Source organism: Equus przewalskii, chromosome 7 (assembly GCF_037783145.1).
Source record: "Equus przewalskii isolate Varuska chromosome 7, EquPr2, whole genome shotgun sequence".
In the NCBI taxonomy this organism is placed as follows: domain Eukaryota; kingdom Metazoa; phylum Chordata; class Mammalia; order Perissodactyla; family Equidae; genus Equus; species Equus przewalskii.
The window spans coordinates 15,764,664-15,787,043 of record NC_091837.1 but is presented as its reverse complement, the minus strand read 5'-3'; the positions used below and the strand labels follow the sequence as shown (position 1 = coordinate 15,787,043).

At 46.4% G+C, this 22,380-nt stretch overlaps 1 protein-coding gene across 4 annotated transcripts in view; it reads left to right on the top strand.

Moving 5' to 3' along the window:
* The window catches only part of CCDC60 (coiled-coil domain containing 60), a 157,917-nt gene that overhangs the window by 84,011 nt on the left and 51,526 nt on the right, over nt 1–22,380 (top strand). For all 4 annotated transcript variants that reach the window (XM_070627121.1, XM_070627122.1, XM_070627124.1 and 1 more), the window contains exon 3: nt 22,136–22,306. In XM_070627121.1, coding sequence (XP_070483222.1) covers nt 22,136–22,306 — 171 coding nt within the window. The remainder of the gene's footprint in view (nt 1–22,135; nt 22,307–22,380) is intronic.

Sequence of the window (22,380 nt, the reverse complement as noted above, 5' to 3'; positions counted from 1 at the left end):
ATCTCTCTGAGTCTCATGGCCCTCGTCTGTAAAATGAGGATAATAATAAAATCTACCTCACAAGGCAGTTGTGAGAATTACATGAGTTAAAATGAGTATTTCTGGTCCTTGCATCGTGTAAGTGTTAAACACACACGTAGAACCAGAACAGCCAGTCCTCCTGATGGCTGGTGTTTATACCTCAGCCCAGCTGCTTGGCTGTGCCACTGGGATTCAGTCCTCTCTTTACAGGAGATTTTCTTATTACCCGTGTGGGGCCCCAGAGGTGTCTCCTTCCTGTCTGATTGGAAAATCAGATGCTGGAGAGCGTACAGCTAAGAAGCTTAGGGTACTATAGTTTGTTCTTTGCCTTGAAAGACAGAGCTAGATACTTTTCAGACACTGTTTTTAAGATAACATTAGTTAGTACGCAGAAAGTGTATTGAATAGAGTTGCCACGGTAAGCGCTGGCTCTTGTCATAATATTAGTATTCTTCTTATTACTATTACTTTTATTGGAAGTAGAGTCAACAGCTTGAATCAATGGGAAGAGAAAATTCTGGATAAGAGCTGAACCAACCTATGTCCTCCCTCCATACAATCCCATCATGGAGGGAAAAATGAGCAACTACATCATGAGGACCATTTCTTTTGTAACATGAACGAGGCTACAATTTCAAGTCACACCTCTTTTATTTTTCAAGTTCGCCATATAAGCCATCTCATAAATTATTTGCAGGAGGTCTGGTGTCTCCCTCTAGGAGCTTCACTTCCTCCTTGAACTGTCTAATAAACAGAAGGCTGACTGGGTATCTTCCACACCCAGAGAAGGAGAAAGTGGGCACTTACTGGTCTTCCACTGCCATTGCTTCTCACTGCCACCAGGTGTCGCTGTAGAGAACAGGTCCTCCAAAATCCTACAGACCAGGCTGGGGGGTCTTCACTACATCTCGCTGATCCACACCACCATAGCTCTCAAAACCCACGGGGTTTGATTAGATGCCTTCCTCCATACAAACAGGTGACCTGCATGTGGCAGGTTACGTTCGGGGGCTCCAGGATGCCCTGGCCCTGCTCCGTCGGAGGGAAGCTGCCATCATGTCTAACTAAAGAGGCTTTCTGGCCCTTTGCTTGCTGAAAAACTTGCAAAGAGAGCGCAGATTTTTTCCATTGAGGAGCCCAGATATGTTACATAAATTATTGCTATAGATGGACAATGATGAGGAGTGAAATATTTCCCCAAAATCAAACGTCACCACAACCTCACCACAGCGGCACCCTGCCACATCCCACCAGATTGGGGGGACCCACAAGAAACTTACCTGGCCTTTATCCTCTCAAAATTTCCCATGAAAGTAAGAACAAAGTCAGCAAGAATGCTCAAGGATTAGAAAAATGCAGGACAGCCAAATCAAACAGGCTGAGAAATGTCAAGAATGGCACTTCAGCCAGTCCCCTTAGGTTGTGTCTGAGGCAGACAGTTTGGGGGTCAGGAAATGCTGGATGTCTTGGGCTGCTCTGTCAGGCCCATGGGTGCCATTTAAGGAAAATGAATGGCCTGGCCTTTGAGCACATCTGACTGTATAACTTTAGGGATCATTCTGGGTCAGATTAGCTCCAAAGGAGAGTTTCCTGGCAGAATGTGGGTGAAAAGTTAAAGAAACCAATTAGAACATTGTTTTGCAAGATGCTCTTTAAATCAGAAGAGCTTATGCAGGAATCCATTAAATAAAGCAGATCTAAACAACTGTGAAAGCCGGGATCTGAGCCTCCATTCCCGCCCTGAGACAGCCCAAGGTGCTCAGGGGCTGCAAAGCCACCCTTGGGTCCTGTGAGCGTCTCCTGAAGGCCTACGTCAGGAAAACACAAGGCCTGGGGCAGGGGGGTGGGGCAGTACACGCTCCGAGCAGGGCTGTCCCCTTGTACACTTCCAGGGGGCGCCATTCACAATGTATACTCCAGGGCAAATGGCACCCCCAAAACACGATTTGTAGAATGGCATGTTGATAGTCCCCCTGGGTTTGTACAGTTGAGCAGCCTTTTATCGGGAGTTATAAAAAGATAAAAAGAAGAGCTTAAAGAGCTCACAGGGCATGGGGTAGGGGGGTGTATGGAGAGACAGAGAGAAAGAGAACCACGGGCTATTTTGTTGGTAAGAGTCTCTATGGTGGTTTGCAGACTAGAGTCAGTCTTAAAAGGTGTGTTTGGGCTCATTAACCTTTTACCTGCAATAGTTCTCTAGTTCTTTGAGTTTGCGCATATTGGAAGTGTTTGGTTTGCAAAGTGAATAGAAAATGACCAGGTAACAAGCATAGGGAGTGGGAAGAGGTCTCCCAGGCTGAGAAAACCATCTGTACATGATCACAGTTAGGATGGGACCTGGAAGGCTGCGTGACTATAGTCGCCTTTATCAGACTCCTCCTCCGTGTCAGGCACTGGGCTAGCCACTGATGTAAGGTTGTCTCAAATGTGAGAGGAAGATGAGAGATGGTGCTTAATTCTGGGGACCAGAGAGTGAAGGGAATAAAGAGCTTTCAGACGGATGCAGCTCAGCAGACCCTGGGTGGATGAGAGAGAACCGGGCTGTGGTCCTGGGCAGATTTTTTTCCTCTTCTGGGATCCCTCTGAATGTACCATGACAAGGACCAGCAGTGGCAGACAACCACCTCATGTCCAGGAGGCCATCAGAAGCTTCTTCTCATGGTGACAGGCAAGCCCTCAGTTGGGAATTCAGACAGGAAGCTGTTGGCCACACACACCCCCCCAACTGCACCGCACCTCAGACCCCTCCAATTTCATCTTGTACTGATGCCCAATGAAAAAGCCACCGTGAATTCCTGAGGAGCTCCCAGTCTCCCGCAAGAAATCCCCGCCATCAGCCAAAGAGAACATGGGCGAAAGTATCGCAGGCTGGTGGTCTTGCGCCTTATTCTGTTATCTATTGTCTGTCTCAAAATTATAAGCCAGGAGTGATATGGAGATTGTCAGTGCACCCTGGAAAAAATCTCTCTCCTGCTAATGCATTTTTTATGTCCACACTGGCAGGACCGTGAAGAATAATCCTCCCCTTCCATTTAGTCATTAAGCACAATAGGTAATAATGAGTATTGCGGGGTAGGGTTTGCATTAAAAAAAAAATCAACCAGTTTATCTCAGAACTGAACACACAGCTGAGCCACCTCCAAATGCTGTGCTGCGCCTCTGTTTTCCCAGGTGGGCTAAGTGCCTGGTGCTGACAGGTGGCAGGAGAGCACAATGGTTAAGACAGACCAAAGTGCAAATCCTGGCCTTGCCACCTTCTCATTGTGTGACTTTAGGCAAGTGGCTTCAATTCAGTGAGCCTCAGTTTCCCCATCTTTGAAATTGTAGTACCTGCCTCGTGGGGCTATTGTAGGGACTCAATGCGATGACAAGGGTGAGGCATTAGGGGCCCACCTGACCCCCTCGAAAGTGCTCTATAAGTCATGGCTATCATTAGGATGATTTCCCAAGCCTGAGTCTTCCCCAGGATTTTTGCCCTCAAAGATATTTCCCTTGTTCTGCACCCCCTCCAAGACATAACTGGCTTCTAAATATGATGGGGTAAATAGACAAGAAGGCGGGGGGCAGAGGGGAGCCGGCAGAGGCACGTTAGACTCCTTCACAAGGCAGACTTGCCAGCATTCCCTTTGCAATGAGGCTCAGAACTCCTAAGAGCCGTTGCCTAGAAACCGGAGCTGTGGTGGGCTTCCGCTCCCTTCCAGAATCCACCCTAATTGGGATGCTTATGAAACTGTTTGTTGACTCTTGGCAGGCTTTTCTTCTCCTTCTTCCAGAAGAGATGCAGTCCTCTCATACAAACGCTGACTCACACTAATTAAAGAGTAGCCCTGGGCCAAGGCACCTTTAACCACATAGAAGCCAGTGGGATGGCAGCCTTGGTCAGCATCCTCTGACAAAATGGCCATTTTAGGTCGCTGTCACTGTGTTTGCATTTCAGGATGTTTACAAGGTCTGAGGTGACTTTTGGGGGCAGGATGGTGTGTGAACAAGGGTGCGTGTGTCGTTGTGTGTGTGTGTGTGTATGTGAACAGTGAGGTCACATAAAGCTTGCAAAGTCGGGGAGATTGTACCATCCATCAAAGCATAACATGTGCATATTGTATAATGCTGGATCTGCATTCCTTGTGAGGGTTTAAACACCGCATGTTATTTGGCATAGGCAAGTCAGAAACCAAATTACCAGCTAAAGAAACAACTTTCCTGAGAGGCACATGGGGAGCCTGTTTCATTTGATCACTTCTTCCAGAACACAGCTATATTCCAGTTCCCAGTTGGAAAAATATATATTTCAAAGGCACCCATTTATCTCTCTCTTGTTTGGATGATTCAGCTCTGCACAGAGGATTCTATACACCTGCTCCATCCAAAGAGGATGTGAATGGACCACGTCAGACTAGGGCGGCATCATTGTTACATGCCAAAAGGTAGGCAGGTATTTAATTAGGATTTGAAATGCAAGAACTTCCAATGGTTTAGTTATTCATGTAATAAATATTAGTTATTCATGTGTAAATATATCTGTCTGGGGAGACAGAAAAGATTTAGAAATTGCCCTTGCCCTCAGGGAGCTCAGTCTGGGGCTGAGGGTGGGAGGAGGGAGTGCACCGACAGACAAGTCAACTGCAGTTCAGAGTAGCACAGATCAGAGGTGCCTGATCCAGCCTGGGAAAAGCAGAGGTAACTTCCGGTGCAGGGCGAGGCTCACACCTGAGCAAGTTCTCAAGGATGAGAAGTTAGCCAGGTGAAGAAGAAGGAAAGAGCATTCCAGGCAGGGAAGCAGTACAAGCAAAGACACTGAGATGAGGAAGAGCACAGAGAAGGAGATGGAAGAAGGTCAGGCAGAGCCCTGGAGGCTGTACTGGGAAGTCTGGAGATGATGCGCAATGTTGGGAGGTATCAGAGAGGGGAAAAAGAGGTCCAAGGCAAGTGAAGAGGGAGTGGCAGTTATCCAGGGGAGAGATGATGGCAGCCTGATCTTAGGGATGGTGAGTTTGGGTACTCAGCCCCACTGAGGGGTAGAGCCCTGAGACAAAGCAGAGTGGAGCCAGCGCCGTGGATGGAGGGGTGCCATTGGAGGGCTCAAAACAGTGACATGCTGCACTTTTCCCAAGATGTGCATCTTCATATCTAGCAAGAGGACTGCACAGTGGAGGACCAAAACGTCAACGGGGCAGAGCTAAGAAGCAAAAACTTCTTTGGATCATTCCTTTGCCAAGATTTTTGAACTCCAAACCTCCAGCTAAACATGTCATGCTTTTCAATTCCTTGAATGGTGACTTAGGTGGCAGAGGGTTTCAAAGAGAGTGCATTGGACTGGGAAACCAGAGGCCCCCATTCATGTCTTGAATCTGCCTCTGACTTGCCATGTGCTACCTCTCCTCTCTGGACCTCAATTTCCCCATTTGCAAAACGAGGACATGGGGCTTTTGCCAATGGTCTTCTCGCCTCCAAAATGCTCAGTCTAGCTTCTGTCTCAGGTCAGAACAATGATTCCCAGTGGAAGGCCATGGACTCCAGGAACGGAGGGTTCTGGCGCCCAAATGCCAACTAGAATGCAGCCATTCTTTGAAGCCAAAGGCCAGATCTTTTAAATTTTTGCATCTTCCCTCAGCCTTGCACAGCACCTTGGGCATAGCGGATGTCCAATAAAGATGTCAGAAAAAGAAGGAATTAAATAAGTTGCATTCAAAGTGAGGCAGGATATATGGAAATGGGATTGGCAAGCAGTGAAGAGACGTAGATTAGATAAATACTTGCTGACAGTAAATTTGTGAATCATGAGAGATATTGCCTGCAGATGTTGCGTCTAATCTTAGAGATAGATAAGCAGAGAACTGACCTTCAATAGGAGATCAACTAATCAACAGAACCCTTTTTTCTTCTTCACTGAATCAACTCGCCATTTTCTAAAATTGATGATCAAAAATAATATTCGGTCCCCATTATGTGCCAAAGAATGGAGAGGGGTAGAAGTAATGAGCATAACATGGTGTCTGCCTTCAAGGAATTTAATCTCCAGAGATTAGTTTAGCCAAAATTTTAAAGCTGCTTTGCATAGCGATACAGCTTTTTTGCATCTTAATTTCACTCATCACCTGCTCATCTCTGTGCGTACCCTACGTTGATGAGAGAGCTTGCTTTTCCAATTGTGGCCCTGGCAATTAGCCATAATGTGATTAGGTGGTGAGGACCAATCCTTTCTCTTTACAGAGCAGTTTTGAATATCTAATTTGGAATTGTACTTTGTGTTTGCATGACATTTTTTTTTAAATGCTTTCACATCTATCCCTCCTTTTTCGTCTTTCACAACAAGTCAGATAAGACAATATTGTCTCAAAGAACAGGTGAAGAAGATAGGCTCGCTCAAGCTTGGGCACCAGCCCAGACTCCACCCCATCTGGGTAACCTTGTGTAAGTCACTGAACCTCTCTCTACTTCAGTTTCTTCATGGTGACGTGAGGCTAATAATTCTAATTAGCTGCCTTGGAGGATCGTTTTAGGAAGATATTCTAGTGGTGGGGGTGGGGGTGGGGGTAGTGGTAGTGATGGTTATCCCTAGCTAATAGAACAGAGTGGTTAATTGTTCTGCCTAAATCACACAGCCAGCTGTTGGCAGAGTTCATCTTAGAACTTGGCTTTCTAATTCACATTAATGTACATCCCACTTTCGCCTAAACCTGTATAATTCACTGTTACCAGCAGCGATGTCCTCCTCCGAAACACCCATGAGGCTGTGCCATGGATTATTTGATTCTTCTTTCCATCTTTCTCTCCTCGTCTTTTTCCTCCTCCTCCTCTTCCTCCTTCATTCTCTTTCATGAAGATCTGAGCCAGAGATTAAATAAAGGAAGAAGCCAGAGAAGAAAATCACTTAAAATAATTAGAAGTGTTCTGCGTGTAATTTCTTATTCAGCAGAGCAGAGGTTAATACCCTGGCCCTTTATCTTAATAAATTTCATTATTTACATGATAACCAAGCATTTATCCTACCACCGTCACGTACAGTAGATTCACAGACCTTTATGAATTACTGCATAGTGCAATTTACCAAATCCCAAAATAATTGTGGTCTAATAGACTGTTCTTGCTGCCACCCTCAGAGAAGAAGAGCACTTCCTAAGCTCGCCACTTGAACCAAGTGCCACTTTCCAGAAGCCTGTGGGGTTTAGAGCCAAACCACCGACCTGGCTGTGTGCAAAGCAAGAGAGTCGTAACAGCCGGCATTCACGGCTATGATGGTGACAGTGACGGTGATGAAAACAGCAAGTTCACTGCCACTTATTGAACACCTCCACTCTGCCAGGCACCGTGCTAAGTGCTTCTCATATATGATTTCAACAATATCCTAGAATGGGTATTAATCTATCCCAATTTTACAGATGAGGAAAATACATCTCAAAGAAGTAAAATGACTTGACTCACAGACATTGAGTGACAAGGAGACGATGACCAGTCAAAACCAGAACAGACCTTTTCCAAAACCAGGGCATTTTCCTCATGCAACACTTTGGAATGAGGCCACCTGGGTCCCAATTCCAGCTCCACCACTTATTAACCCTACAGTGGGACTGCATGACCTCTCTGAGCCTTGGTTTCCTCATCAGCAAAATGGGGATAACAGCACCTTCGTCTTAGGGATGTCGCGAGGATTCAGGGAGATAATGCTCTATATGAGTGGCACTCTATATGAGTGCCCAGCTCGGCGTCTCCTCAAGTCATGACTACGCTCCTCCTCCCAACCCCCAGTCAATACGGCTTCTCTCCAACTGCACCGCTCCCCATGCTCCCAGCCCTCATTCCTTACAGGCTCAGACCCTGCTGTTGTCTATTTCCCAGCTGCCCCAGGCACCCCCAGTGGTGACTCTCTCAGACCTACTTCTCTTGGTAGAGTTTCATGCCTCGAAGTTTCCTTGTCTCTTTCCCATTACCCAAACTAACTTCTCCCAATGTCTTTCCCTAGTCCGTGGCCAGTGATTTAGCCAAGGATGATGGTATTTTAAATATTCTGATTATGACAGTTTGGTCACAGAACAATAAAGAAAGAGAAAGACAGACAGAGAGACAGAGACAAAGACAGAGAGAGAGATTGCCAGTTGGGACTGTATTCTGCTGAAGGGTAAACAGAGCCCTGGAATTACCATGACTTAAACAAGATAAAGGCTTACCTCCCTCTCGTAAAAGAAGTTTACCTTCTGGAGGAAGTACTGGTATAGGGCTTCATGGTCATCCAGGACCCAGGTTCCTTCTATCTTTTAATCCTCTGTCCTTAGTATCTGCTTCCATCTGCAAGGTTTCCTCATGTTCACACAATGGCTGCTGCCACTGCAACCATTGTAGCTGAGTTCCAGGCAACAGGAAAGAAGAAGGGAGCAAAGGGCCAAAAGGCATATACTATCCAATATTAACTCCCTTTGATGAGTTTTCCCAGAAGCCCGTCCCAACGACTTCCACTTGTACCTCATTGACCTGTCCTTTCTGCAAGGGCAGTTGGAAAACGTAGTTGTGTTGGTTGTTGTTTTGTTTTATTTTATTGATCTTTTATCTAGGCATTTTTTTCTTTTTTCTTTTCTTTTCTTTTTTTTTTTTTTTTTTGAGGAAGATTAGACCTGAGCTAACATCTGCCTCCAATCCTCCCCTTTTTGCTGAGGAAGACTGGCCCTGAGCTAACATCCGTGCCCATCTTCCTCTATTTTATGTGGGACGCCTGCCACAGCATGGCTTCACAAGTGGTGCATAGATCCGCACCCAGGATCCGAATCAGTGGACCCCGGGCCGCCAAAGCAGAACACGCGAACTTAATGGCTATGCCACCCGGCCGGCACCTCTCTAGGCATTTTGATGCCCAAGATAATGTGGTCTGTCACTAAGGAAGCTGGGGAAGTGGATTTTTTGGTAGGCAACTGGTACTTTCTGCCATTGGGAGGAATGGAGAGAGGTAGAGAAGGAAAACCAGCAAGTGCTGATGACCTATGCTCTGCCAGGCACTACCTTCAACGAGTCCACAGTCTAGCAGGAAAAACAGACAAGGAAGCAGGCAACGGCCATATAGTGTGATGGGTGCACTAACGGGAGCACATAGGCACAGGGAGCTGTGGGGGCACAGGGGAGGCACTGGACCTAGCCTGGAGTTCTGTGAGGAGGAAGTATGGGACTGAATGGTCAACAATTGACAGTTTCTCCCAAGCCTTGAAGGACAAGTAGAAATCAGGCAAGTGAACAAGGGGGAGAAGATATTGCAGGCAGAAGCAAAATCACATGCAATTTTGGGGTAGAGGGATGCACACAGATGCCTGGGTGAGCGGTTAGAGAGAAAGCCTGTGTCTTAGAGGAGCTTGTTGTCGTGGGAAGGGCTCCATCCTAACAACAGTGGGAAGCCAATGAAGGGTTTGGAGCACTCTGATGGGAATGATGAGATTTCCATTTTAGAAGGAGCCCTGTGGCCACCAGGTGGACAATGGATTGGGAAGGAGAAAGACCACATAGCAAGCTACTTACAGCAATGAAGGCAACAAATGACAGTTTCTGACTCAGATGGTGGCCACAGGAAGACAAGCAGGTGATATTCAGGAAGTAGAATTGACACCACTTCGTGATCAATTGATGGATATGAAGGGGGTAAGGAAAACAAAAGCAATCTCTCCATTTCACAGGTGAAACAAATTGTTTTTTGTCACCCTAGAGTGGCTTCTGAACAGCACACTTATCCTTAGCCGAAGAAATGCTCTCGCTTGGGTCTTCTTCCCACTCCCAAAAGCAGTCTGCCAGGTGCACATGCGCTGTTTGCGCAGACCTCAGACGTGCCAGGTGAATTTTGCAAAGGAACGGGAGAGAATAAAACTGCAGGGGCTAAAGCGACTTTTCCACTGAGAGTCAAGTTTTCTGTGCCTTTATGACAGTCCCAGTCTCGTCTTTCTTCCATCTGATTTACGATCAAACGGAACCCACGAATGGATCCGTCTCTTTGGGCTGAGCCTTCAGAAAGGAGAGAAATCTGTCTGAAACTTTTGATCTGAGAGGTGAAATCCTTATTCCACTCGGCAAACCTCCCATTGTTGGGCATTACAATTAGCAAATGACCCAGGAATGGTAAAGAGATGTTCGGGTGTGATTTAATAAGAATGTGGTTGCAATAAGCACTCAGAATATGTTTGCAATCAATTTGCTGTATACACAATAAGCAACCAGAGCAATCCTTTGTGTATGCTGTTGCCCTTTATCTCTGGCAATCTTGTCCCATAAAGAAGAGTGAAATCCTCCATTGCAAATCATTAGCACTCAGGAAACGGCCTTAATTTGCATGCTGACAAAGATATTAACTTGGGGGGAGAAATAATACAACACGTCCTTTTGTCTGAAAGGCAGTTCGAAATCTGTGTTGTGACTACAGTTGACTGAAGTTCAATTACTGTAATAAATGTATTCCAAATTTCATCTCAATTGCATTTGCATTTTAATGAATGATTCTCACCTTCTTGTCAATTTGGCAGCCAGGCTAGATTTATTAAGTTATTGTATAAACAGGGCATTCTAATTCAGGAATTTAAATGCAAAATATTTGCTCGGTGCGTTGTTTGAACTAGGGCTGCGTTATTAATTTGCCTGTATAGGTTGCTTGGAAATTCAAGAACTTAAGGACCACGTTTCAGATCCCTTCAGTCCATCATGTTCGTCCTCTCCTCCTCAGAAATCGATATGTCTGGGTGGGCTGACAAGGCAAGGTGTGAGCCAGCCAGATGAAGTGGGCTCTCCGAGACTCCAGCCTCCACAAACTGGGAAGAAAGTGATTTATTTGCTGTTATTTGAAAACAGTAAAATTTGTTAAGTGAAAATTTCCCATGTAGGCAATTCCCTTCAGCGAGAGCAGGACATGCCCGAAATCAGATTGCCAGAAGTGTTTGCTCATCTTAATGTCATTCTGCCCTGCCCGTCGAAGCACTCCTGGCTTTATAGCCCCATATTTCTTGCAGGCAGAGATGAAAAATGTGAGTGAAAACCAGCTGGATGCAGAGGCTTAATACCGTTAAAAGTTGTGGTTTTTTTTAAGTACATAGGTTTTTTAAAGTACATAGGGGCTGTTGGTTTTTAACAAAGTGATTCGCCGTGGCTAATGCCATGCCCCCCATAATGGGAAGGTTCAGCACGAGTTCCCTTTGCCGCCTCCCAGCTCTCCAGTCCTTCTTGCAAGGCCCCTGGGAAGAGAGCTGGGGCTGTCTGTTTTACGTGACATTCAGTTGTGGGGACTGGAATTGGCCACCCCAAGATATGTCTCTTTGGCATGATGATTATTTGAGGCTGGTTACTTTGCAGACAGGAAAGCAACTGAAAAGTAGAATTTACTTTCCCTTTGTAAGAGACATTTACATCGTGAAGGAACACTCCACCTGTAAAGATATCTCCCTCTGTACCAGGAAGAATGGGAGATGACCTTGTCTCTAGAAACTCTTAATGCCAAAGGCAGGGACTTAAATCTGCATTTGTTTACTGTACTCGTGTGGTAATCTCCCATGACCGACTCCTCCTCCACCCCCAACATTCTCCACTGTCTTTAGATGTTTAAGTGGTTGTTTCAGCCATTTTGGCGAGTTTCTCAGGTTGCCTGACCTCTCCCATGTATACATGTTATAAAGCTTTGTTTAATTTTCTCCTGCTGTTCTGTCTCATGTGAATTTAATTCGTTCTCAGCCAGACGAGCCCACATTTGGGTAGAGGAAGCGTCTTCTTCTCCTACACAGTCCTTGGTTTCTGTAGGGCCCTTGGGATGGAGGTAATGGGGGACATTGCGAGCAGTGCCCTCGAAGGGTGAGACTGTCTACCACAGATATGCTTAAAGAACTTTCTGAGATGTATTGATTGCTAGCGTGTGACAAAGTCTCCTTTCAAACTTGTAGCAAGGAAATCAGGCTTCTAATAAAGCCAGTTGGATGATTTCTTTCTGGAGAGAGTTTCTTTAATAAGGTGAAGAGGGTAGCTAGACCTGTGCATCTCAAACTGCAATGTGTATATACGTCATCTGGGGGTCCTGTTAAAATGCAGATTCTCATTCGGAAGGTCTGAGTGGGGCCCAAGACCCTGCGTTTCTCACAAGTTCTCAGGTTATACTGCTGGACCAGGGACCACACTTTGAGTAGCAAGGACCTAGATAGCATCGCTCAAGGGCAGAATGGTGAGGTAAAGGTTAATGACCTTGTTACAAGTCTGATGGGCCAGCTGTGTGGGTAAATCTAACACCCCAGAAAGGACTCTTAATCTCATCAGAGAATATTAGAAAATGGCTCAAATATTTTATCAAATATGCTAGATACTTCTCAGAAGGGGCTGTTAATTATGTTATGATCCAGATTCTGTTCCAGACCATTTTTTCTCAGATCTGAGGCAATTTCTTTCTTAATATCATATTTTATCGTATCTAAGAGGCACACATTTTTTTCACATTTTAATATCTCTGAACTGGGGATGCAAAGTACAATCATGTCTTGATTTAATTGGCATGGGTTTCTCCTTCTTTGTGGTTCATAAAGCAAGGGTGCATCTTCTCATGGATGATGTATTTGTCAGCTATTTTCACCATAATGCTGTGTGACAAGCTGCCTCAAAACTCAGTGACTTTCAATAAGTATTTCTTTCTTGCTCATGTGTCTGTAGGTTAACTAGGGTTTGACTGATGTAGGCTGAGATTACCTGGGTTTGGATCTGTTCTATACCTTTCTCATTCTTCTAGGTTCAGCAAAATAGTGGGCTTTGTTCTTGTCTTGGACCCAAAAGAGCAAGTTCATTTCAAGCTTCTGTTCGGGTCCTATCTGCTAACATCCTATTGGCCAAAGAAGTCACGTTGGCAAAGCCCAAAGTCAGGGTGCTGGGAAGCACATTACACCCATAATGGAGGGGATGGGGGAGGGATGGAGTATTTGCTGAATAATGAACCAATCTGTCACAGAGGGCTTCTTGGATTGGGTAAAACATGGTCTAAAGGGAGAAAGTAAGCCACCAGTTTCTCTTCTACAGGCCTAGAGATGAGCTCTGCACGACAACCCAGACATACGTAAGCCCAAAACTTTAAGGCTTCCTGCTGAAAGTGCCTGTGCTTGCAGCATGCAGGTGGAGAGAGAGAAATTCTGGAATCGGCCCTCCTGGCTCCCAGCCACTGCTTTGCCCCTTTCCAGCTGTTAGGCCCCTCATCCTTTGCTTAACTTCTCCCCCTGTTTTCTCATCTGTAAATCACACCAACCTCTCGGGACTGTTAAGTGAGATGACAATAATAACAGAAGCTCCCAGTCATCGAGTCTGATGTACCAGGGACCGTACTGATGTACCACCGTCCATCGTCTCGTTTAATCCTCCCAACAGCCCTTTGAGGCAAGAACTAACATTTTCCCCATTTGAAGATGAAGAAGCTGTGGTCCAGAGAGGTTTAGAACCTGCCTAAGAGAGCAGCAAAGTCAAGACCCCAGCCGGAAGCTGTCCCCTCCGCACCTTCCCACTCCATGTCCCAGCCCTCAAGTTGGAAGGCGCTGGGGAGTGAAATCTGGGCTTCTGTCCTTCTGTCCGTTTGGCCTGTCTCGGCTAAGCCCTGCTGAGAGTGTTTCTATCACCAAAGGGAGCATTCCTCATTCATCAGCTCACACACAGACTCCCATGAGGAGAACATACGTTCTTAAAAATGAAAACCCACTCTCACACATCAGTTAAGAGGAAATCGCACTGGGCGGAGGAAACTTTCCATTCCTCCCTCCGTTTGCCTGGTGCAGTTAATTATTTCACTCCCCGTCGTTCCTCTTGCGATGTCAGCCAGGGGAGTTTTCCATCGCGGCGAGCAGTGAGCCAGAGGCCGTGGGTGAGTGAATTGAAAGGCGAAAACTGCTCTTTCCAGCAAATAGCTCCCTTCACACGAATAGCCTGGTAATCAGCAATAACGATGAAGAAAATGTAGGGAACATACAAGGGAATTAAGTGGGAATTTGCTAAAATATTAAGCATTTTTAAATGGGCCTCCGCAGCACGGGGGAGCAGTTCACAGCTCGCTGCATGAACATCCCACAGCCTGAAGTTCCCAGAATAGACTGTGTGTGTGACATGAAGGCCCAGACCCTCCCCCTATCTCTGTTCATCCCTCACCCGGGGCTTTCCAGAAGATCTAGCAGATGGGAATCTGGCTGCCTTGGTTGAAAAGAGGCTGCAATTCCACCAAAAAACTTGCTTGCTAGGTTCCTCAAATTGGCCAACACTAACTCCCCTATTCCCTTCTGTGAGCTAATTGACAAGACAAGCATTCATCATTATTTGCATCGAGGCATTTGTTGTAGACCTGGCTTTTTACAGTGTCATCTCTGCACAGATCCTTTAAAGAAATCTCTTCCCAATTTCAGCATGAGGAATAGTTAGGCATCTCCTAAACAGCTTTTTAAAAATCTTACTGTCATTAGGAATCACATGAGAGATTCTATTTCCCTCTTTGCATTGGCCACTAGGATGCTCAGGGCCAAATTTGTGCACTAGATCATGCGGCATGGGTTTCGATACTTTTCTTGCCTGATTTTGTTTTCTTGTTTTTTCTGTCTCCTACTTTGCTCACTTTTTTATTCTCTGCCTCGAATACTTTTTGGAATAAGGGCATAAATAAGTCAAATAAATTTCTTACAAATCTCTTAATTACTACAAAAAAAAATAGATAACTAAGATGCAGAGATGAAGACTGTGAATCCTTGAAGGATGTGTTCACCTTTGGAATGCCAGGGCCTTGAACAGAAGCTGGCATGTAATCTGTGTCTGACACAGAACCGGTGTCCAGCCTGGGGCCTCATACATGATATTCAAGGCCCTTTTATTTACTGTGGCATGGACCATCAGCCAGTCACTTGTTATAAAACTAATTTAAGAAGGTTGTTGCTAACCCTCACAGTCAAAGAAAATAAAGAGAGTTCGGCTGTTCCATGAGTGTAGGCCTGTGTATCGGATCATACCGCATTAGTCCCCTGGGGATGTCACAGCAAAGGACTACAAGCTGGGTGGCTTAAAGAACAGAAATTTAGTGTCTCACACTTCTGGAGGCTAGAAGTCCAAGATCAGGGTGTCAAGAGGGTTGGTTCCTTCTGAGATCTGTGAGAGACAACCTCCCCTAGCTTCTAGGGGTTGCTGGCAATCTTTGGCATTCCTCGGCCTGCAGAAGCATCACTCGGATATCTGCCTTCATCCTCACCCGGCCTTCTCCCTGCGTGCGTGTGTGTCTAAATTTCCCCTTTTCATACGGACACCAGTCATATCAGATTAGGGGCCAATCCTACTCCAGCATGACCTCATCTTAACTAATTCCCTCTGCAATGACCCTATTTTCAAATCAGGTCCCATTCACAGGTACCGGGGGCTAGACCTCCACGTAGGAATGTGGCGGGGACACAATTCAATCCATAACACGTGCATTTCAGGATCCACTTAGTACAGGTTCTGCAGGGGAAGACCGAGGCTTTTGTCCAGTTACAGACTGAAATCAGAGCCCAGAGCCCACCCAGCTGCTGGGTCAGCTCCGGGGTCCTTGGAGCCCTCCCGCGGTCGCACACAATCATCACACTGAGGAGTCCTCTCGGTGCCTGCCCCACTCTTTGCCCCTGAAGACCGTGGTGTGTCCCAGGACGTGACAGTTTTTGCTGACAGCCTTCCCCTCCATGAGAGAATCTGACCCACAGCACAGAAGGTTTTACAGCTGAAGGGGAGCCCCTGACACCTGCCAGTCAATGACAAGCCACCCAAGACCCAATGGCTCATGGATTCTTCTGAGTCAACAAAAGGGATTTCCAGGGCAGGCTGGCAAGACTTTCCAATGGAAAGGCTGACTAGCCACATTCAGAAACATCCTGACGTTCTACAGACCAGCACAGTGTTCAGCTGGACTCCATAGGGAGTCTACTCCCTGAGTTCAGGCCCCAGCTCTGCGCCTTTCCAGCTTTGTGAGCCTGCCCTTCTGGGCCTCAGCTTCCTCATCTGTACATGGAAATGATGATAACAGCACCTTCAGCGGAGGGTTGGTGTGAGGGTAAATCAGTTAATTCATGCACCCAGAAGTGAGGGGGTCGGGAGGGTGGGCCACAGAAACACTGGAGGGCAGGGCTAAGTTCCACCACAGATGTGAAATCACAACATCGCCTAGTTCAATAAAAATGCCTCTTATCCAGATGACTGCTGCATCTCAAGAGCATGCTGGAAGCACTTGGGAAGTCTCATTGAAGTCCAAGGGCAGACAGGGGTCTCCACAGCTCATCATCACTGGGGGCCTGCACGTGAGGATGTTCAACTGAGTCATTAGAGATGAGCTTCTTAATTAAAATAGTAAATCTGCTGCCTCCTGGAGTAGCAGCCTCAAGCACAGGGGTGGGGAAGCCGCGCCCGGAGTAGCAATGCCGCCTGGTGCTTCCCTACAATTTCCAGTCTGGGACACAGCCCCTCCATCCTCCTTCCTTCTTCCCTCCTTCCTTCCTTCCTCATTCCATCCTTCCTCCTTCCTTCCTGCTTCCTTCCTCCCTCCCTCTGTCCGTCCTTTCTTCCTTCCATCTTCCTTCCTCCATCCCTCCCTTCTTCCTTCCACCTTCCTTCCTTCCCTCCTTTTTTGGAGCAGAACATTCCCGACAAACAAAAGTCTTCAATGGAACACAAATATCTAAAGCAGGTAAACACAATATTTTAGTAGCACAAAATGTACTGTGTGATACCACATAACATTCTATTCCATAAAAGCGAAACTTTTCTTAATTTAACGTTGTACTTGCCCAGGGCCCTTGCACGTGCTGTTGCCTCCACTTGGAACCCTCTTCCTGAGATACCTGCATGATTTACTCCATCACCCCCTTCACGTCTTTCCTCAAATGTCACCTTCTTGTTGAGGTCTTCACTGACCACCTATCGAAAATGGCACTGACACCCCGCCCCTGGCAGTCACTCTCCCTGCGTCTCTGCTTTATGTTCTCCTACAGATCTTAGCATATTGTCCACAACCGACCTCTTTGTTTTTGTCTCTCTTCGCGCCCTGGGCTGTAAACTTCATGAGGGCAAGATTTTACGACTGTTCCGTCGGCTGCTGTATTTCAGCACCTAGAATAGTGCCTGGCACATAGTAGGCAGTCAATGAATTTTTGGTGGATGTTTGATAAGGATGCAGTTATTCAGGCAAACACACAAATTTGAATTTGAGCGTGAATCTAATAGAGTCTGACTTCATTTTTGATGTGTGGCTGTTGACAGCTTTCAAACTTCCCCGATCTCTCTTCCCATTCTGCCCCACATCCGGGCAAGCTGATGAGAAGTCCAGGTCCCCTTCTTGGTGCTGGCGGGAAGTTCAAATCACACTCAGACAAGGGAACCCTTGCCCCAGCCCTACTCCCTAACCACCACGTCACCCCAAGCCAGTCGCCCCTCCTGCTCTCTCAAGCTGAGTTCACACTTGCTCTGCCCAGAAAGGCTCACTCTGTGAGTCACAAGTCATTTCACATCCCTGTAGTGCATGTGACGTGTCCGTCTCGACCTCTGAACCAAATTTTGAGAGAAGGGTCTCCGTGAAGAAACACAACAATAAAAAACGGTTGCCGTCACGTCAGCTCCAGCTCCCAGTGACTTCCGCACTGGCTTCGTTTGTGCTACGTCAAGAAAATCCTCATTTGTGAAATTAAGGAACTGCCCATGATGGAAGTTTTCTTTCCATCACGTTATCTTGCAACCTCGGGACACTTTGATTCGTGGATTCAGAAGCTTAAAAGCAAAACAGAAGCGTATTTTTGTTTCAAACACGAATTCCACATCATATCAACTGCTTGCATTCCTAAACTTAAAAATAAATGCCAGGAAAAAGCGCCTGGAACTGACAGTCGGGGGCCAGAGTTATCCGTAATGTGGTTTCACTGTGTTGCACTAGGTCACACGTTCATTTGTTTTTGCACAATTTTACACTTGAGGAACCTGAGAGTTTATTTTGCTCTGACAAGAATGTGAACTGGGCAGGTAATGCCTGGTCCTCGCCCACAACTGACTGGCTGGGATGGACATGTGACACGCAGCATAGATGTGCAGAAAATTCTACATGAGCTGAGAATCAGGCTCTAAATTTAGAAAAAGATGACTGGTGACCTTCTGGTGACATATTTATAAGAAACTCAAGGACTGCATTTCCTCGAATCTAAAGCACACCATTAAAAACAAAACAGAAGAAAAACACTGCCAATTAAGACGAAGTCTTTCTCATCACTTAGAATTTTTCTCATAAAAATGTTATATGTTGGGCCGGCCCGGTGGCACCACGGTTAAGTTCGCACGTTCCACTTTGGTGGCCCGGGGTTCACCAGTTCGGATCCCGGGTGCAGACATGGCACCGCTTGGCACGCCATGCTGTGGTAGGCATCCCACATAGACAGTAGAGGATGATGGGCACAGATGTTAGCTCAGGGCCGATCTTCTTCAGCAAAAAGAAGAGGATTGGCAGCAGATGTTAGCTCAGGGCTAATCTTCCTCAAAAAAAAAAAAGTTACATGTCATAATTTTTAAAAAGCTCTCTCTTACCTACCTATCACTCTCTGTTCACATAAAGAGGAAAATATAAGAGAACTACATTGGTTAAGACAGTCTTCAAATTTCTTCACGTTCAAAGTCCTGCTCTCCTGAATCACTTTTCCACTCAGAGTCGACAACGTCCGAGGCAGCATTTCTTAAAAGGATGCTCTGCCTTTGTCTCCAGGGTATTCTTCCTACTTCTGACACCTCGTCTGCAAGTTTTGATACTGGTACTTTCTTGATTTTATAAGAATATGTCAAAGAAAAGGACTCTTCAGACCCCAACTTATGGTCCAATGGTTTGTTGTCTAAAACATCAAGAGGGCAACTGTCTGATCAGGTTATCAGGAGTAACAACCAAGTTTGAGCACACACAGACAATGACAACTTCAGTACCACTGCCATCTGGCTGGCAGTGACGGTGAAAGGCCAACAATCGTAAGACACACTCTCATCTCAAAGATGTGAAGATGTGAAAAAAACGTGCATGGCAAAACTGGAGAACTAAGGTAAATGCAATAGAAATGTCAGGAGAGGCTGGTACAAAAAGAATTTAGCTGGTATAGAACAGGATGTTTTGTGTTTTAGTATTGTTATTTGCTTAAAAAGTTGTTCATGGAAACTCAGTCAGATATTTGCAGATTCCTGAAGCTTTTCTAGAAGGTACGTTCCTAGCAAACCCCAAATCCAGGCTCACTTGAATCCAGAACCCAAGGCCCCGCACCTTCTGTTCCCCGCCGGTGTCACCAGCTTGTGCTCTGGCCACCCTCCCACCTTCCTTCTGTGCCGCAGCTTTTTGAAGATACTGTAGCTCCCTAAACGGGCCATCTTTAGACTCCCCTGTCCCAGTCAGTCCAAGCTGCCACAACCAAGTCATAGACTGTGGCTTATAAGCAACAGAAATTTATTTCTCAAGCTTCTGGAGGCTGGAAGCCCGAGATCAGGGTACCAGCACGGCCGAGCTCTGGTGAGAACCCACGCCCAGGCTGCGGACTGCGGACTTCCCACTGTATCCTCACTCGGTGGACAGCAGAGGAAGCTAGCTCTCTCATGACTCTTCTAAGGGTACCAATCCCATTCATGAGGTCTCCACCTCGTGACCTTATAGAATCCTAATTACCTCCCCCAAACCCTACCTCCTAATACCACCACATGGGGAGGTAGGGTTTCAACATACGAATTGGGGGGGAGAGGACATGAACATATAGTCCATAACACACCTCTTTGCATTTACAACTGCTGTTCCATCCACTGGTATGCCATTTTCCATGTTTTCCTACTGGTAAATTCCTACTTAGCCCAAATGTCACCTCCTCCAGGAAGCCTCCTTAGATTTCTCTAGGTTCCTGTAGCTTTTTGGCACATTGTGTTGAGAGTATGTTTGTGGGTGTCCTTCCTCCCTTATACTATGAACTCTCGGGAGGCAGATGCCTTGTCTCATTGTGTATTGTGTAACTTCAATGCCCTCACTGGTGCCTGGAATAGCAGGTTCTCATCCAATGCCTGCCAGAGAAATGAATGAATGAAAAGTTATCACTGTGTGATGTTATTTGAAAAGTACTGGAAAAGCCCTACCTCCTGCTTTCCAGCATTTTCCCAATGGACACTTGCAAGAGTCCAACTGCTGAAATGAAAATGCCCTTAGTCATACTTCAAGTTTCCTAGCAAATGAGCAGGGATTAATTAATCATATCAGAATCTAACCATGGCAGCTGGCTGAGAATACTCTCACCCAAAACTGAGCACAAGAGAAAGAACAGGACAGCAGAAGAGGCTACTCAGAGAGAGAGAACAGAGAGTCACCCCATCCAGGAAGATGTCTCCATCCACCCCCTAGTCTGAATTAGGTGCCTTCGTCCTACAAAACTCAGAGTCCTCCCCCCGCCATCCCTCTGTTATTATTGACTTTTCATGTATCTCTCTCCCCCACCAGACCCTGAACTCTGAGGGACAGGTGTCCGGATCATCACTATATCCCCAATAGTCACCACAATGCCCAGCACACACTGGGCGCTCATTAGAAATTTGGAGAATAAACAAAATTGAATTCAGAACCCACATTCATGTCTGAGGAATGTGATAGTGGTTCAATATGTTACCGACCCTGAAGTGGGTTCGCTCACCCGTTGGCCAGCAAGCCAATCTCTGACACCGCGTGTGGTGGAAGAAAGTAGGTATTTTATTTTTGCACAGTGCTGAGCAAGGAGAGAGGGTAGCTAACACTGAAATCCCAAACTCCCCGAAAAGCTAAAAGGAAGGGTTTTTGTTTGGGGTTTTAGGTAGGGGAGGGGGAGCATATGGCCTTGCTGGTAGGAGCTTTCCCACCAGCCTGTCTTTGGCCTTGAGACATTTGCAGAGAGAAGGAAGCCCGTGACCTTGCTGGTCAGCAGCTTTCGCACCGGCCCATATCTCTTTGCGGGAGGAGATAGTCCAGGTGCTTGTCCTTGACGGTGTCTGTCTCCATGGAGGATAGTGGATTCTGGAGCCAGGAAGCCAGAGAGTAAGCAGGGAATGAGTGTTTTGGTTTTAACCCCATATATGCTGGGTTTAATGTGGGGAAACTGATATCAGGGTCGATATCAAATACAGTGCCTGACAACGTCCCAGATGGCCAGACAGGTGGACAGACAGATATGTACACACCTCTGGCATCACTCCTTCTCCAGCCCCAAGGTGACAATGGGCAAAGGGGAGGGAGGTGTGTAGACCATCAAGCACACAATGTCTTCGCATCAAGCCCGTATCAAGATATCTGATTAGGAAACAGTGGTTGAGTCAGCAAGAAAAGAATAATAATAAAGTCCCAACATACGTTACTTGACACAGCAAGTACCTACACATGATTTACTCAACTTCTGCAGCCATGTGAAGCATATGTGAGCAATTAGGTGAATCCACTAGAAGGCAGCCTTCGCCAGGAGCCCAGGCCATACAGTGCTGATCTGCTATTGACATCACGGGTGAGCCAGGCAGCCTGCCGACCCCCTTTCCTGCATGAAGGTACCTAATCCTGTGGAGTGTGAATTGTTATGTTCGTTTCATAGCACCTAGCAGAACACCTGGCACACAGTAGGTAATCAATAAATATTTGTTAAGTGTTGGAGTGATGAATGACTAAGACCTAGAGACGTTAAATAATTTGTTCATGGTCTTTGATAAGAAGTCGATCCATGGGGCTGGCCCGGTGGTGCAGCGGTTAAGTGCGCACGTTCCGCTTCAGCAGCCCAGGGTTTGCTGGTTCGGATCCCAGGTGCGGACATGGCACCGCTCATCAAGCCATGCTGAGGCAACGTCCCACATATAAAGTAGAGGAAGATGGGCACAGATGTTAGCTCAGGGCCAGTCTTCCTCAGCAAAAAGAGGAGGATTGGCAGCAGATGTTAGCTCAGGGCTAATCTTCCTCAAAAAAAAAAAAAAAAAAAAGGAAGTTGATCCAGAATTGAAGCTCAGATCTCTGGAATTCTAAGGGCAGAAAGGTTCCTGCCCTGAAAGCATGAAATTGCCCTTCAGTGATTATCAGTCCCAAGACAGTAGAGCATTGTCTTAATATTCAACCCATCTCTCTCTCTCTCTCTCTCTCTCCCTCCAGCTTCTTGATTCACTCTGTGAAGATAGGCAGGAGCTATTTTACCATGCTGAGGGAGGAGAGTGCAATGAAAAAGAAGCAACAACAACTTCAGAAACTGCAAGAGGAAGAAAAGCATAAATTCACACCAGCCAAAAAGATCTCGGAAGTCCAGTACGGGGACATTCTTTTGACGTAAGTAGACACAGTTGCTGTGGCCCTAACTGTCTTGGGAAGGACCAGCGAGAGTGAACGCTGCCTGGTTGGGT